The 18,489-nt window shown below is 38.1% G+C and overlaps 2 protein-coding genes across 2 annotated transcripts; one reads left to right on the forward strand and one right to left on the reverse strand.

Moving 5' to 3' along the window:
• Nucleotides 1-3,375: 3,375 nt before the first annotated feature.
• Nucleotides 3,376-4,211, reverse strand: LOC104095018 (uncharacterized). The gene is made up of 2 exons (XM_009601050.1): nucleotides 3,891-4,211; nucleotides 3,376-3,789 (listed from the first exon to the last, which is right to left on the reverse strand). The coding sequence occupies exons 1-2, from the start codon at nucleotides 4,209-4,211 to the stop codon at nucleotides 3,376-3,378; spliced, it is 735 nt and encodes a 244-aa protein (XP_009599345.1).
• Nucleotides 4,212-10,548: 6,337 nt separating this feature from the next.
• Nucleotides 10,549-11,543, forward strand: LOC138892268 (uncharacterized). The gene is made up of 2 exons (XM_070175973.1): nucleotides 10,549-10,557; nucleotides 10,722-11,543. The coding sequence occupies exons 1-2, from the start codon at nucleotides 10,549-10,551 to the stop codon at nucleotides 11,541-11,543; spliced, it is 831 nt and encodes a 276-aa protein (XP_070032074.1).
• Nucleotides 11,544-18,489: the final 6,946 nt, after the last annotated feature.

Here is an 18,489-nt window from a genome sequence, read left to right on the forward strand (position 1 = left end):
GTATCAAAAAGTCAACTCATCGGTCAAACTTCCAAACTTAAATTCTTATTTTTAGCCATTTCAAGCCTAATTTAACTACGGACTTCCAAATAAAATTCCGAACACGCTCCTAAGTCCAAAATCACCATACGGAGCTGTTGAAATCATCAAAATTCTATTCCTGGGGTCGTTTTCACAAAAAGTTGACCGAAGTCAAACTTATCACTTTAAGGCCAACTTAAGGAACCAAGTGTACCGATTTCACCTCAAACACTTCCAAATCCCGAACCAACCATCCCCGCAAGTCATAAATCATTACAAGCACCTACGAGAAGTTTTATTTTAGGGAACGGGGTTCTAAACGTTAAAAATGATCGGTTGGGTTATTACAGTTAATTGATGGTAGGGATCTATGGAAGAGAAGAGATGAGAGAAGGGGGTAGGGGGTGGGGTTGTTGGGAAGAAGGGGAAAGGGTGGGATTTTGAAATTAGGGGTGGTTAGGAAGGGGGAGTTCGAATTTAGGTTAAGAAGAGGGGGGGGATTTCTAAAGAGAAAAAGAAGAAAGAATAATAAAAAAAATAATACACAAAGCGGGTTACCAGTGCGCGGTCGGTGCGCGGCCGCACACGTGTGGCAGTGAGGGGCCAAATATGTGCGGCCAGATGCGCGGCCCGGCACGTTTGGTAGTGAGGTCTGAAAATGCGTGGCTAGATGCGCGGTCAATGCGCGGTCGCGCACGTTTATTTTTAAAGGTAAAACTACAATATAGTATACACTAATTTCTATCTATTCTATATTGTGAAGAAATGTGAAGTAGAAAGAAAACAAAATCTAACTAGCAGAAGGGTTAGAGGTAGTTTAGAGTTATAGTCATCACCTTGACTCAACGGGCATCCTCAGTAGATTTTGATGCTCGAGGATTGTTGTGCAAATCCTCCAACAAGATACGGTTTTAGTGTGTGCCCATTTACTTTGAAATTTTCTGTTCCATCTTTGTTCTAGATCTCAATTGCCCCGTATGGTGATACATGTTTCACCACATATGGTCTCGTCCATCTAGACTTGAATTTTTCGGGAAATAATCTGAGTCTACTATTCTACAGTAAGACTTTGTCTCCTTCATGAAACTTCTTTGACTTAATCAGATGATCATACCACCTTTTAGTCGTTTCCTTGAAGATTCATGCACTTTCATACGCGTCTAGTCTGAACTCTTCTAATTCATTCATCTACTCCAACATGTGATCACTTGCAAGACTAAGATCAACATTAAGCATGTTAATTGCCCAATAAGCCTTATGTTCTATCTCAACAGGTAGGTGACACAACTTACCATACACTAATTTGAATGGCGAAGTCCCTATGGTCATTTTGAACACAGTTCTATATGCCCATAGTGCTTCATCCAACTTGACAGACCAATCTTTACGAGAAGCACTAACCGTCTTTTTAAGAATTCATTTTAGTTCCCGGTTAGCCACTTCAACTTTCCCACTAGTTTGGGCATAGTACGGGGTTCCTGTTTTATGTGTGACCCCATACTTGGACAGCAGTGCAACAAACTACTTATTCACAAAGTGTGACCCATTGTCACTGATAATCACTCGAGGTGTCCCAAAACGGGTAAAGATATTTTTCCGCAAAACTCACACACCACTAGAGCATCATTGGTCCAAGTAGGGATTGCTTCGACCCATTTAGAGACGTAGTCAATGGCTACTAAGATATACTCATGAGAATGCGATATTGGGAACGGACCCATAAAGTCGATGCCCCAAACATCAAAAGTTTCACATACTAGAATGGAGTTGAGCGGCATTTCATCCCTCTTGCTAATATTACCTAATCTCTGACACTTGTCACATGAATCTACATATGGCCTTGCATCTTTGTACAGAGTAGGCCAAAAGAACCCGGACTCCATGACCTTTGCTGCAGTGCAATTTCAACCATAGTGACCTCCACCTGCTCCAACATGGCAATGCGACATAATGCTTGATATTTCTCCTTCAGGCACACATCTTTGAATCAAACCATCTGCGCACAATTTAAACAAGAAAGAGTCATCCCAAAAGTAACTTTTTACCTCACCTTAAAGCTTCCTTCTTTGATCACGAGTGAGGTCATGGGGTAACCATCCACTAGCCAAAATGTTGGCTACATCCGCATACCAAGGCGGCCTTTCGAAGACCGCTGCTATGGAAAAAATCTACTCATCAGGGAACTCTTCCCTTATTTTGATTGTTTCAACTGGAGGTTTCTCAAGACTAGATAGATGATATGCGACTTGATTTTATATGCCCTTCCTATCTTTTATTTCCAAGTCAAACTCTTAGAGAAACAACACACATCGCATTAGACATAACTTGGATTCCTTCTTACTCAACAAGTATTTCAACATTGAGTGATCAGTGTGTACAATAACCTTGCTTCCCACCAGGTATGATCTAAACTTGTCAAAAGCAAAGACCACAACAAAAATCTCCTTCTCAGTAGTGGCATAATTGACTTGAGCATCATTCAATGTCCTGCTTGCATAGTGGATGGGCCAGGAGCACTCACAAGCTTTTCCTTTATCAATTCGAATGCTCTTAAGCACCCCACATTGAAAATAAACTTGGCATCCTTCGCTAGAAATAGTGTCAACGGCTTGGTAATGCTGGAATTGTTTTTATATACCTCCTATAGAACCCAGCATGTCCCAAGATGCTTCTTTTGCTCTTCACCGAAGTCGGGGGAGGGAGCCTAGCAATAACATCCACCTTAGCTTTGTCAACCTCAATTCCATGCGTAGTTACCTTGTGGCCCGGGACAATTTACTCCTTTACCATGAAGTGACACTTCTCCCAGTTAAGAACCAAGTGAGTGGCTTCACAACGTTCAAGCACTAGCTTCAAATTCATCAAATAATCCTCAAAGACATAACCAAAAAGGGTGAAATCATCCACGAACACCTCTAGACACTTCCCGTTTAAATCAGAGAATATAGATATCATGCACCTATGAAAAGTGGCAGGTGCATTACCTCCTCCAGATATTTGTTCAGCATCTAGCAATTTGATGATCTACTTGTGCACTACCTCCTTTGGATTTCTGTTCAGCTTGCGTTGAGGCTACACCACCGGCTTGCTATTTTCTTCTAACAGAATTTTGTGCATGCATATGGCTGGACTGATTCCTTGAATATCAGCTATGCTCCAACCAATGGCCTTCTTGTGCTTTGACAGCAGCTCCACCAGTTTTTGCTCATGTGTACCTATCAAATCAGCAGAAATAATCACAGGACAATTGTTAGTTTCGAGAAAATCATATCTCAAGTGAGTGGGGAGGATTTTCAATTTCACATTGGGCTTAGAAGCCTCCTCTTTTAGCTCCTCCTCATCAACCACTTGATCCTAAGTTTCAAGAGCTTCAGCCTCTTTCTTTATTTCCGAATCTTCATCATCCACTGTGCTAGATTGAGTAATACACCTCTTTAGAGTATCCCCCACAAGCTTGTCAAACTTGTACTTCTCATCCAACTCCCCAATGACATCTAGCTTGAAACACGAGTAGGAAGACACCTCATTACTTGGGTATTTCATCATTCTCTTCATTTGTAACACCACTTTCTCAGTACCCACTCTAAGCATAAGCTGCCCCTCATAAATATCAAGGATGGCTCTACCTGTACACAAAAATGGCCACCCTAGAATTAAAGGCACCTCCTTGTTCACTTCCATATCCACCACAATAAAGTATACGGGGAACACAAACTTTTTCACCCACACTAGAATATCTTCAATGATTCCCTTAGGTAGAATGGTGGTCTGGTCGGCCAGTTATAGAGACACTGGTATTGATTTGATAACTCCAAGTTCACCTTCCAGTTTCCTGAATACAGACAGAGGCATTAGATTTATAGACGCACCTGAATCATAGAGGGCCTTGTAAAACATTTCACTCCCCGGCGAGCATGGTATGGTGAGGCTTCCTGGGTCCCCACACTTTTGGAGAATTTTGTTTTGCAATATGGCACTGCAGTGGTATTCAGCTTGACCACTGTTGTCTCCTCTAATTTTCTCTTGCTAGACAGGATTTCCTTCAGAAACTTTGCATAATCGGGCATCTGAGCGAGTACCTCTGTGAAAGGGATGTTCACAGAAGGTTGTTTGAGCATCTCCAAGAATCGCCCAAAACAGTTGTCAAGTTTCTCCCGCTTCATCTTTTGAGGGAACGGTAGAGCTGGCATATGTCTACTTTCTTCAATTTCTTTTTGTACCTCGCTATTCTAAATCTTTTTCTCTTCAGTCTTTTCCTCTGTTGGTGTCTCAGTCTGCTTGTTGACCACTTCCGATTTAGCCTTCACTATTGGGTCAGTCAATACTTTTCTGCTTCTCAGAGATACAACTTTGATTGTTTCCTTTGGGTTCTTTTCAGTGTCGGATGGGAGAATCCCAGGATCCCTCTCAGACAACAAATTTGCAATCTATCCCATTTGCCTTTCTAAGTTCCGGATAGTTGTGCCCTGAGTCTCGAATTTTTCATCTGTTTTGTTAATGAATGCCTTCATGAGATCCTCCATATTTGATTGATTTAGCTGTGGTAGCTGGTATTGTTGCCTCTGCTAGTTCTGAAAACCTGGTGGTCCCTGACCCTAGGGTCTAAGATTATTTTGCTGCCATGAGTTCAAGCTCCCATTATGTGAACTCCACGAAAAACTTGGATGTCTTTGACCCATAGCATTAAAGTTGTTCCCACCTTTGTAGTTTCCTCTATTAAAATTTCCCACAGCATTGACCTCCTCAGTTGTAGCTTGACACTCATGTGTAGGGTGTCTCATCCCACAAATATCACAACCCACTTGTGGTTGAGTTTGCACCTGAGTCATAGTTAATTTCTTGATGTCCTTATCCATTGCTGCAATTTGGGCCTGCATTGCGACAGGCGATTATACTTGGTGCACCCCTGTTGATTTTCTCTGATCCCCTTGGTCTGTGGACTATTGGTCTGTATCTTCAGATAGTTCATTCAATAGAGTAACCATCTCTTCTGGAGTTTTCTTCATCAGAGGGCCTACAACTGCACTATTTAGCAATTTTCTTGATGACGGATTTAAACCGTCCCAAAAGTCCTGAAGTTGCATCCATTGCTCCATTCCGTTGTGAGGGCACCTCCGCAGCAGCTCCTTCAATCTTTCACATGCTTCGAACACTGTCTCTCCTTCGCCTTGGCTGTAATTGTGAATCTCCTTCCTCATCCTTCCAGTCTTAGCAGCCGAGAAATATTTTTCCAGAAACTTGGTGGTCATCTCCTCCCATGTACAGATTGACCCTATAGGCAAACTTCTTAGCCACCGCTTTGCATCATCCTTCAACGAGAATGGAAATGCTCTGAGGAAATGCTCTAAGGTATAAACCTTGCAATTTATTTAATAACTCATTCAGTAAGGTTGAGCAATTAACATAGAGTAAAACCCAAAATAATAATTAATTCATAACATCTGTCAACAACCCTGAGGAGAATTACTCCATAACGAAGAAAGTATTCAAAATAAGAGTATTAGAAGAACAAGAAGATATTACAATTCCCAAATTCAACCAAAGTTTTGTATTGAGTGAATTGGATCAAGTATCTCGCTTTGTCGTTGCTTCTGTGCTTCTTCTCCCTCCAAAGTTCTCCTAAAATCAAAGATACCCTTTTTTAGACGAGCTGGGCTTCATATAGGTTAAGGAAAGTCGCCCCCGGAATTACAATTTTAGCCCTGGGAGATTCTTTTCTCGGAAGGACTTGTGCGGTCGCGCACCTGGGCAGGTGACCGCGCATTTAGCCGTGCACTTTGGCCAGTTTCTGCTTGACTTGCGTGGTCCATGTACGACCGCGCACCTGGACAATTTTCTGCACTCTTCTTCATTCTTCTTTTTAAGTGTGTTATCCTCCTTTGATCCTCAAACGAACTCCCAATTTACTCCATAAGCTTTTACTTTGCCTTCAACGCTCCATATTAACTCAAAAATGCTCCCTAACCTTATTGTAGCCCAAAATTGCTCCTGCAAAGTATAAAGTACTCAGTCAGAGCAATTTACTACCATTTAAAGCTCAAACATTAGTAAAGTTTAGCGAATTAGAGTGCAAATAGTGGAAAAATTACATAGTTATAGCTTACTATCAAAGAACAAAGTTACAGAAGGGCAAACTCTGCTACGACCACTCAAGCCACACCAAAGACACAATCCACACCAAAAAACCAAGCCACATCAGCCATCAATTGAAGTGATCAAGTGATATTTTGAAGACTTAATACTGGATATATTTGTTAACTTTCTATGATGGACAATATTTTGTAAAGCTACTTCATTATGGATATTTTATCAATTTCCTATAATAGAAAATGATATTAGTAATGGAAGTATTGTTGATGTAATGGTAAATTATAATTTTTTGACTTGAATGTTCCCTTTGTCAATGTATTTCATGAACAAAATTTTACATCAACACAAAATATGTAGCCTAAACCGAGGAAATAACAAAGTAAGATATCAATCCTAAATACATAATATAAAATCTAACATTATAACAATTACAACCGCAATTATAATGGCGGCAACACAGAACTTCGACCTTCCTTGTCTTCTCTGACAATGGCATCGATCACTCTTTTTAATAAGGCCCGTAAGAAGAGTCGTGTAGTGTTCCATCAATCGCAGGATTAACCCATCGAAAAAAGTCACAACCTTCACCAATCTCATATCTTTGTCAGCCGAGGAATCTTCTTCCATGATTGGTGGTTGTTCGTGATATTTTAAGATCTGCAGCAACTCCACAACAATAGAAAGGTTCCTTCTTCATTATTGAAGGAGAAGAGAAATGTGGCAGTAGCTATTATTTCTTGCCGGAGAAGAAGAAAAAAATAGACTTTGGAAAGAAAAGGAGATGGCAGAAATGGATGGGCAATGAAGAATCCTAGCAAAGAAATCCAACTTTGAATGTCTGAAGTTAACGCGAGAAAGAAGAAGGCATTAGATTTGGATAGAGATGAGCTTCTATCATGTTCAACAATGGAGAATGAAGGAGAAAGAAGAAGATAGTTGTTAAATAGGCCACAATGTTACCGTTAGAGCTTTTTCGACTGTCACACGCCCCTTACAGGCGTGTGAATCACGCACTAAAGCCAACTATGACACATCGGATCAGCCTCCAGTCATAAGCATTTATTATACAGGTTTTGAATAAGTATAAGTGTTCACTTAGAAAAAATCATAAGTATGAGAACATGCATGACAAACTGAAACAAGTAGAAATGCCATTTAGGTTGTTCTGTCTTAAATATATCTATATTATATTAAAAGCACGAAGGTCTTTAGCGAAATGTCGTTCATCTTTTTTACCCTTTAAAAATAGAGTTTATATTGGATAAAATAGTAATTCAGTTATTTTCCTAATATGTAGGAATACTCATTTAATTATTTTTCTAATATGTAGCAATACTCGTTTAATTATTTTTCTAATATTTAGGACTACAAAATCAACTAAATTTTATATATTACATTCTTCCTTATTTGAATTACATAGAAAAATTTAATATTTAGAACTTCAAAAATATTAACATTTTATTTTATATAATATTTTACACTTAAATTATATATAAATGGCAAGAAAATGCTGAATAAAAAATACTAACCAAATAGGACGTAACCAATTGGTATTTAGAAGTTTATCCCTTTGGACAGATACCAAAAATTCAATCAAAAAAGAAAGAGGACGTACTACATTCTTGGAAGATGATGGAGTAACTTTTTTTATGTTTTGATTTAGGTGGAACTCTTTTATATACTAAAATTCTTTAAAATATGCAAAACTATTTCCCACTCATTTGAGTTTCTTACAATTTGACAAAAGAAATTTTATTCTATAAAATATAACTATAATCAAATATTTAAAATTTGGTATGAGCTATTATTAAGAATTTAAATCAATAAAATATAATTTATATCTTTTATTGCTGAAAATAAATAATTAAGTATTTGGAATAGCTAATTAGCAAGAAAATTTAATTTTATTATTTTTCAAATTCATCATACAAGTAAAACTATCTTCAGGTTGACAAAAATCTTGGCTTAAATAGATATATTTCAATAAAAATGACCACCGGTGATAAAAGAAACTAGAAAATAAAGTCGAATAAATTATAATATAGTATTAAAAATTAACTTGGTTAAAATTTAAAAAAAAAAAGAAGAATAAATAAGAATGTAATATTAAGTATTCAAAATAAGTTAATATTTATTATTATTTTTATTTTTCATCTATTCCAATAAATGGCCCTCTATAGTTTTCTGTATAAGTAATAAGTTATTGATTGTAAAATACATATTCAACATTAGTCAGCTTTAGACCTTACCTTATTACTTAATTATTCATTTTTTTCCTAGAAACTATATGACCTAGCCGTTCACTCCAATAGCTCTAAAAGAAAGATACAAATTTTTTAATTAGTGTTAATTTGATGACTGTTTGAAGAATTATAATAAAAATATATAACAATTTCTATCATGTTAGATTTAATATTATGTCACAAAAATGACTACAATTTTTGTAATCTTGCCCCAAGGGATATGCCCTTCAAATTAATATAACATATATGTGCTCAGATGTTTTACGTGTGAACCAGTTTCTTCTAAAAACTATATAATGACCCTCTTTATTCCAAATATCTAAAAAAATATAATTATTTTTATTGATAGCCTTTTGAAGAATCATAATAAAAATATATAATAAATATTAGAATTTAATTAGCAAAAAATAGATATATCAATCATTTTAGATTTAATATCATTTTAGATTCCTCGTTCTGTTCCATTAGTAACTTGATACTTCTTCTGTTAACCTTACTCGTCTATTATTTACTTGCTCTTCCATTTTCTATTACGTCTCTTTCTCTCTAACATCTCTTTACCCTCTTTGTCTCTCTAACGTCTTCCTCCGTCGTGGGACCACTGTCATGCCGGCGTAAATCCGGCGACCTCTCACCGGATTCAGGTAAGTCCTCCTCCCTTTTTCTGTATCTTTTCTCCTTCTTCTCTTCTTTTGGATCAGCTTAATAGTGTAATAATATACTTGTAAGATTTTAATTCCCTCTGTTTTGAATGTATAGATGAAAATATTTGTATCATCTTAGCTAATTTGGCATCTGGGTATTTTTATTTTTTTATTATTTTTTGAATATTTTGGAGTTACTTAATCCATTGTGAATACCCTTTAAGTTTCTTGAGCTGGAGAAAATTCTTGCTCTATGTTTTGAAATCGGTTTTCTTCTTCTCTTAATATTTCTTGCATTTTCTACAACCTTTTTTGCCTATTTGTAATCAAGATCTGAAGACCCTTTTGCTCGTTCTCTCTTCATTAGATCCCTCTTTCAAAATCTTCTTACAGGTTATTCTTAATATTTCATCACTCATATATTCATTATTGTGTTTGATTTATAGTGAACTAGCTAATCGTATTAGAGTTTGGTTGATTTGTATCTATAATTCGATAAAAGTAGTGTTAAAATCAACATTTTCCTCTTTTTAGTGGAAACTTTTCGCAATATTTACAGCTTTCGGTGCTTATATTTGATGTGAGGTTATTTGTTTCAGGTTTAATCAATTCAGCTTTTATTTCATCAACATTATTGACTGATTTTCAATCAATTCAGCCTTTATTTCATTTTATTCAACTTGATTTTGGCTGATTTGAATTGGGTTTGGTTGTTTTTACTATTGGATTCATGAATTTTTTGTAAAATTTTGGTTTTTATTCATTATTGACTGTTTTTTAAATCAACATAAGGTTTTATTTCAACCTTTTTTGCGCTCCTTTGCTACGGGTGGGGCCTCACCAGTGGTAGTGGTGACAACCCCTCCCTCCTTTGGGTTCGTGGTGTTTTGTGTATATTTCAGGTTAGGGCTTGTGTCTATTAGCGGTTAACGGGATATGCATGTGCAAACATTAAAGAACAACCCGGGCGAGTGTCAGTAAGGGGCAACGGGAGTTGGACGCGAACGTGCTAGGTGGCCGCAACATCGTCGTATATACCAAGATAATTCATAGGTTCTACTCGCGGGAGTTGGTACCTCCCATTTTTCTGTTTCTCTTTGTTATGTTAGTTAAATTTCTGTCATCGTATTTCGTATTAGTTTATTCATCATATTAGTATGCCTATAGTTGCAACTTATTTTTTCTAGTTTGGTCTGTTCACTAGGTTGTGTTAGTGATTCCCCTTAGTCTGTCATAGGTAGAGTGGTTGTGGTCTAGGATGGTCGAGTGAGGTCATATCCTTGGGGGGAGCGGGGGTGGGGCATGAGGTAAGGCAAGGGTTTGGGGTGGGGAGGGAGGCAAGGGAGGTAAAGGGAACAAGGGTGTCTATAGGTTAAGAATTGGGTCATGGAACGTAGGTACATTGATGGGTAAGTCTATAGAGTTGGCGAAGATCCTTCAGAAGAGGAGGGTCAATATAGCCTGTGTCTAGGAGATAAGGTGGGTAGGGTCGAGGGCGAAAGACGCAGACGGGTATAAACTTTGGTACTCAGGAGTCCAGAAAGGTAAGAATGGAGTGGGTATCTTGGTGGATAGGAAACTTAGAGAGTTTGTGGTTGAGGTTAGACGAGTGAATGATAGATTGATAATTATTAAGTTGGTGGTTGGAGAGTGCACCCTAAACGTCGTTAGCGCTTATGCGCCGCATGCAGGCCTAGATGTAGAGGTTAAATGGCGCTTCTAGGAGGGGTTAGAGGAGATTGTGCACCAGGTTCCTCATGCTGAGAAGCTATTCATAGGATGGGATTTCAATGGTCATATTGGGTTGGCCGCTGATGGTTATGGCGACGTGCATGGAGGCTTTGGTTTTGGGGAGAGGAACGGAGGAGGTACCTCGCTGTTAGACTTTGCTAAGGCTTTTGGGTTGGTGATTACAAATTCTAGCTTTCCGAAGAGGGAGGAGCATTTGGTTACTTTTCAAAATGCGGTGGCAAAGACTCAGATTGACTATCTCCTCCTTAGGAGGTGTGATAGAGGGTTGTGCAAGGATTGCAAGGTGATTCCGGGTGAGATACTCACGACGCAGCCTAGGCTCTTAGTGATGGACGTTGGTATTATATTAAAGAAGAGAAAAAGGTCTGCTCGAGGAAGACCAAGAATGAGGTGGGGATCCTTAACTAAGGATAAAGCCCATGAGTTGAACGGGCGGTTGTCGGCTATGGGAGCTTGGAGGAGCAGTGGTGATGTGAGCACTATGTGGTCAGCAATAGTAGATTGTATAAGGGAGGTTGCGAGAGAGGTGTTAGGGATCTCGACGGGCATCTCTGGTGGGCACAGAGGAGACTGGTGGTGTAATGAAGTGGTCCAAGGTAAAGTGGAAGCGAAGAAGACGGCATACCAGAAGTTAGTTGGGAGCATAGGCGATCGTGCATGGAGAGTTATAAGGTATCTAGGAAGGAAGCTAAGCTGGTGGTCACGAAATCTAAAACTGCGGCGTTTGGTTGTATGTACGAGGAATTGGAGGGAAAAGGCGGGGAGAAGAAGTTATTCTGGTTGGTCAAGTTGAGAGAGAGGAAGGCTTGGGATTTGGACCAAGTGAGATGCATCAAGGACGAAGATGGCAGAGTATTGGTGGAAGATGCCCAGATTAAGAGGACATGGCAGACTTACTTTCATAAACTTCTGAATGAAGAAGGGGATCGGGATATTTTGCTAGGCGAATTGGATCATTCCGAGAGTCACCGTGAATTTGGGCACTGCAGTCGTATCAAGGTTGAGGAGGTCGTGGGAGCTAAGCGTAAGATGAGTAGGGGCAGAGCGACCGGGCCATACGAGATTCCGGTGGAATTTTGGAAGTGTGTGGGGAGAGTAAGTTTGAAGTGGTTGACTGGGTTGTTTAATGTTATTTTTAAGGCGAAGAGGATGCCGGATGAGTGGAGGTGGAGTACGATAGTTCCATTGTATAAGAACAAAAGTGATATCCAGAGTTGTAACAATTATAGGGGTATCAAATTACTGAGTCATACCATAAAAGTGTGGGAGAGGGTGGTTGAAGCGAGGGTGAGGATGACAGTGTCGGTATCTAATAACCAGTTCAGGTTCATGCCGGGTCGTTCTACTACAGAAGCTATACACCTTGTTAGGAGGTTGGTGGAACTGTACAGAGAAAGGAAGAAGGATCTGCACATGGTGTTTATTGACCTAGAGAAAACATATGACAAGGTTCCTAGAGAAGTTCTCTGGAGATGCTTGGAGGCATGAGGTGTGTCGGTTCCTTACATTATGGCGATTAAGGACATGTATGATGGGACAAAGACTCGGGTTAGGACAGTAGGAGGCGACTCCGATCATTTTCCGGTTGTAATGGGGTTACACCAAGGTTCTGTGCTCAGTCCGTTCTTGTTTGCCCTGGTGATGGATGCGTTAACACACCATATACAAAGGGATGTGCCATGGTGCATGCGATTCGCCGATGACATAGTTCTGATTGACGAGTCGCGAGCCGGTGTTTACGAGAGGTTGGAGGTTTGGAGACAGGCTCTTGAGTCTAAGGGTTTCAAGCTGAGCATGATGAAGACGGAATACCTGGAGTGTAAGTTCAACGTTGAGCCGGCGGAAGTGGATGTGGATGTGAGGCTTAAATCACAGGTCATCCCAAGTAGAGGCTACTTTAAGTACCTTGGGTCGGTTATCCGGGAGGGGGGGAGGGAGGAGATCGACGAGGATATCACTCACCGTATTGGGGTAGGATGGATGAAGTGGAGGTTAGCATCTAGAGTCTTGTGTGATAAAAGAGTGCCACTGATACTCAAAAGTAAATTCTATAAAGCGGTGGTTAGACCAGTCATGATGTATGGAGCTGAGTGTTGGCCTGTTAAGAACTCACATATCTAGAAGATGAAAGTAGCAGAAATGAGGATGTTGATGTGGATATGCGGGCACACTAGGATGGATAAGATTAAGAATGATGATATTCGGGAGAAGGTACACGTGGCTCCCGTTGATGACAAGATGCAGGAAGCGAGGCTCAGATGGTTCAGGCATATTCAGAGGAGAAGCCCAGATGCTCCGGTAAGGAGTTGTGAGCAGCTGGTAGTGGAGGGCACGAGAAGAGGTAGAGGGCGGCCTAAGAAGTATTGGGGAGAATGATCAGGCACGATATGGCGAGGCTTCAGATTTCTGAGGACATGACACTTGATAGGAAGATGTGAAGGTCGAGTATTAGGATTGTAGGTTAGGAGGTAGTTGAATCTTTCATTACTTCATATTATGAGACCAGTCTGTTAGGGTTTGTGTTTAAGATAGCTAGTTGCAATATGGTGTCTTACTATTTCACTTTTCAGTGCGGGACTTATTTACTAGCTATCGCTTTTACTTGGCATCTTTCTTCTCGGTTTCACGTTGTTCCTATTTTTTCTATGATTTCTGTGGTGATACTAATATTGTCTCCTTTTGTCTTTTTATTTTCTTGAGCCGAGGGTCTTTCGAAAACAGCCTCTCTACTCCTTCGGGGTAGGGGTAAGATCTGCGTATATACTACCCTCTCCAGACCCCATTAGTGAGATTTTACTGGGTTATTATTGTTGTGTTGTTATTGTTGTTGTCTGGTATTCATTCAAATAAATGATAACTCCCTGTACTTTTCTCTATACAAAGTTACTTATTTTAAAATATTAACTTAATGTAGACATTTTTAAAATTTAATATTTGATAACTTGATTTACATGTTCTTCATATACACATATTTTATTGATTGACGCTAAACATACGCTGCCACGTACACTAAAACTAATATTTTAAAATGTACACTTTGAACTCATAACTCATAGTATGTATATTCGGAATCCGCTATTTCCGTTAATACACTTTCTTGAACCGGCTTCATTTGCTCTAATGAGCACAGCCCCCTCCCTTGCTCTTTCCTAATTTCTAGAGGCGCATTCAGTTACCCCAAAGGCTTCAACCTTTTTTCTTTAAGTATTTTGTGTTGACTTAGTAAAACTAGTTTTAGAATATGTGTTTTGCGCGTGTATCCTATTTCAATGAGTAATTTTAAACAAAAATATTATACTAAAAACTGTTAAGATTACAAAATAAAGATTTAAGCTCCAGAATTGATGCATGTTGATTCTATATAGCTAGCTCGATAAAAAAATAAAATTTGCTCCATAGAATACATCAATCATCATTCCATATATTTAATATAAATTTAGTCCAGTTCTATAATTTTACCATTTCAACTCCACAAATTATTATACCTCGTTTTTTATTTATGCAAGAACATATAGCACTTGACGATTTAAGAGCTTTTTCGATTTTTCTTTCTGTAAAGATATTTCAAGTTCCTTCTTCTTTTTTTCGTCATTTTCAAGTTAATTCTAAAAGAAACAAATATGAACAATCAACTAATAGAAGATAAATTTTTTATTTCTTGCGAAAAATACAAATTATACTATTTCTTTAATAATAAGAAATACTATAAGAATCGTGTCTGACAAATTAGAAAAGAGACAACTACTATCGCAACAATAGAATCCAACATCTAATTTTGAATTCTAAATTTCAGTTGATATCAAGGTCCTAAATATTAAAATTTATAATTAAATGACAATTTTGTTTAATGCGAAATTTATTTTTAAAGGTAAAAAAGTCTATCAAAGTTTCGCGTTGGAGAATGAATCTAGTCTTATGATGCGTTTTGCGCGTGACCCATATTAATGACTATTAAGATTTAAAAATTTATATAAATGTTATTAAAAAATGGTCGAGTTATAACCGTCTGTTGTGTAACCAACCAGATAATCAAACATAGTTTTTACACAAAGTCTTTTTCTTATTAATCGACTGTGTATTCTAAAATATCTTGAGCTTAAAATAGAACTCATAGTATACAAAATAAATTTTGAGGAAACATTTTTATTATTATTTTATTAGGTATAAAAACGTGATTGGTTAAATCTCATTTAATTATTTTTGTTTAAATGTTGTACTTAATTCATGTATTTAAAATATAAAATCTAATTACAATTATGATTAAATGTTAAATTGATTTTCGTTGCAAGTATAAAATTAGGGCCTTTCGTCTGTAAATGAAATAAAAAAGATTTGAAACAATTAAAAACATCATAAATATTAAAGAAAAAGGTAAGCTGCACTCAATTAGGTTGTCACTTTTTTAATCTTGGACTTTATGATTAATTCTGGTTGAAATTAGAATCATTTTTTAAAAAAAATTTCTTTCTTAAAATCCGACTATTATTGCTAGGAAGATTTTTAATCTTCTCGAATTCAGTTATTGTAACGACTCGGCCAGTCGTTTTGAGCATTTACGCTCCTTTCAACTATTTGAGGTCTTGCATAACTTCGTACGAGGTATTATGACTTGTGTTAATTGTCGGTTTTGGTTTTAAGGTATTTCGGAGTTAGCTTGGAAGAATGAATTTCATGTTGGAAGCTTAAGTTGAAATAGTTGACCGGATGTTGACTTATGTGTAAACGACCCCGGAATAGAGTTTTGATGATTTTAATAGCTCCGTATGGTGATTATGGACTTAGAAGCGTGTCTGAAAAATTATTTGGAGGTCCATAGTAGAATTAGGCTTGAAATGGCGAAAGTTGAATTTTTGAAAAGTTTGACCGGGGGTTGACTTTTTGGTATCGGAGTCAGAATCCGATTCCGAAAATTGGAATAGGTTTGTTATGTCATTTATGACTTGTGTCCAAAATTTGAGGTCAATCGGACTTGATTCGGTAGGTTTCGGCATCGAATGTAGAAGTTGAAAATTTCATAATAGAGTAAAGTTCAAGTGAGTTCGCACAAGACCCAACTTCAAATGAGCATAACTCTCATGATACGAAGTGTTGTATAGTGTATTACCTATCAAATAAAAGATCTTTGAGTCTAGTTTCTAACGCTTCAAACCGTTCGTCATTTGGACATTCTTACGAGAAGTTATGACCAAATTACCAAAGGCTGGAAAAATATAATTTTGCGACCAATTATGCGATCGCAAAATAGTTATGCGATTGCAAAACAACTTCTGCGACCGCAAACTGGTCGCAGAATAGACCAGAAGAGCCTAATTCTGAGCACCGATTTTGCGATCAACTTTGCGGCCCGCATACCCATTCTGCGATCCATTATGCGACTGCAGACCTGCTTTCGGAGGGTTAATTATTCTATTTTCATAACTCGATCCCATTTTGATAAATAGGCTTTGGGACTCATTTTGGAGTAAAAATCTGATATTTTTAGAGAGAAGGGAGAGTGTTCTAGAGAGAGGAAGAAGCTCAAGTGCTTTGTTCATCAAGATCTTGTTCAAGCTTTGAAATCCAACAAGAAAATATCACAAGATTTTCACCCAAGAGGTAAGGTTCTAACCCCTAGTCTTCAATTTCGAGTTTGGGTAAAGATGGGTGATTAAGAGTATGATTTTTGGGTGTAATAATACTATTTATACATATCAATAAGGTTTATGAAAAGATTGTTGAGTTCAAATGGGTAAAGATTGGGTTGAAAATGGTAGAAATCTTCAAAGACTTTAATTGAAGATTTGAGGGTCTAGTTGATGCCGGAATTTGGTAAAATTTATATGGTTGGACTCAAGGTTGGATGGGCATTCATATTTTATAACTTTTTTTGGGTTCCGAGATGTGGGTCCCACGGATGATTTTTGAGTTAATTTCGGATTTTATTGAAACATTAGTATCTCCTTATGGAATTAATTATAATAATTGGTATTGACTGAATCAAATTAATTGTGGCTAGATACGAGGCTTTCGGAGACCAATTCTCATGGCAAGGGAATAGCAAAATAATAAATTACACGGTTTGAGGTAAATCTGGTCCTGGGGGTATGAAACCCCGGATTGTTGTATCATGTGATTATTTTGAAGGTGACGCACATGCTAGGTGACGGGCGTGTGGGCATACACCGAGGGGATTGTAATTTGGTCCGTCCCGGGAAACTGTAAAGTTGAATAATTTATTGTTAGCTATATGCTCTCTATGTGTTGATAAAATTTGACTGTAAATCATGATAGAAATCATGCTTAGGCTATGTGATAGTACTGTTGGGACCCACAGAGATCGTGTACTTGTTGAATTGCCTGCTAAATGCTATATGTACTCAGTCTCAGTTTTTACTTGCACATTTTATCTTAGTCTCTGTTATTATTATTGATACATAATATCATTGTTGTTTGGGCTGATTTCATGATTATTGAGAGCCTGAGAGACTAGAGAGATTTATGATTGAGTGAGACTGAGGGCCTGATTGTGAGATATTGATACTATAGCACGTGAGTTGGTTGTGCAGCATGTGAGTTGGCCGTGCAGATTCAGATATTTATATTATGGCACGTGACTTGTCCGTGCAGATTATAGCGCTTGGGCTGTAGGAGCCTCTTTAGAGTCTGTACACCCCCAGTGAGCGCGGGTACCCATTGAGTGTGAGTGACGAGGGCTGGGAGCCCAACGAGTGATGAGGGTTGGGAGCCCAGTGAGTGATTGTTGTCATGAGAGGTTGTACTTGATTTTCATTTGTTGTTGCACCTAGTTGCTATCTATCATTGTTGTGAAATCTCTTAAAGATTTTATATACGGATTATATGAACATGAACTGTATAAAAATTAATTTGACATTAAACTGTCAGATTTGAAAGCATGTCTATTCTTTGCTGGAACTACTGAATATGAATTGTAGTTGTGTAGCTCGTCACTATCTTCAGTTCTTTATTTGTTATTGTTACTTACTGAGTTGGTTGTACTCATACTACACCCTGCACTTCGTGTGCAGATTCAGGTGTTCCCGGTTATAGCGGGTGTTGATTCTCTCGCACAATTGACTTTTTTGGAGATTTAGAGGTAGCTGTCGTGTTTCGCAGACCTTGTCTCTTCTTCCCTATCTCCTTGTTTATTGTATTTAGTCTCAGACTATTATAGACCGTATTTTCCAGACTTGTATTCAGATTAGATTCTCATGTACTCAGTGACACCAAGTTTTGGGAGTGGTTGTATCGGTATTTGTAAGATTTATGGATTTTATTTAAATATTATATTTTCAAACTTAAGAGAAATTGTGGTTTATTGAAATTTTTGGCTTGTCTAATATTGAGATAGGCACCATCACGACGGGTGAGATTTTGGGTCGTGACAAGTTGGTATCAGAGCCTTAGGTGACATAGGTCTCACGAGTCATGAGCTGGTTTAGTAGAGTCTTGCGGATCGGTACAGAGACGTTTGTACTTATCTTCGGGAGGCTGACAAACCCTTAGGAAAACTTTTACTTTCTTGTATTCTATCGTGCGGAATTGATTCAGCTTGAAACATAACTGTTTGAATTCCTTCCACGCATTCATATGCGCACATGAGCGCTCGATATCAGTTGCGCATCACCGGCTTGTGATTCTATGAACGAGGTTCAAGATGTGTGTTCTGTGTTTTGGTGATGGTCCAGTGTGGAGGACTTATGGCCAGGTTTAGACCACAGCTTAGGCTCGGTAGCTTCAGT

The sequence above is a fragment of the Nicotiana tomentosiformis genome, chromosome 5 (assembly GCF_000390325.3).
Source record: "Nicotiana tomentosiformis chromosome 5, ASM39032v3, whole genome shotgun sequence".
NCBI classification, from domain to species: domain Eukaryota; kingdom Viridiplantae; phylum Streptophyta; class Magnoliopsida; order Solanales; family Solanaceae; genus Nicotiana; species Nicotiana tomentosiformis.

Bases quoted from the DNA above. Each gene is read 5' to 3' on its own strand.
- LOC104095018 (XM_009601050.1), bottom strand. From the start codon at position 4,211: ATGCCAGCTCTACCGTTCCCTCAAAAGATGAAGCGGGAGAAACTTGAC. The intron at 3,790-3,890 runs GTGCGTCTATAA...CTGGCCGACCAG, and splicing joins CAAGGCCCTCTATGATTCAG to ACCACCATTCTACCTAAGGG.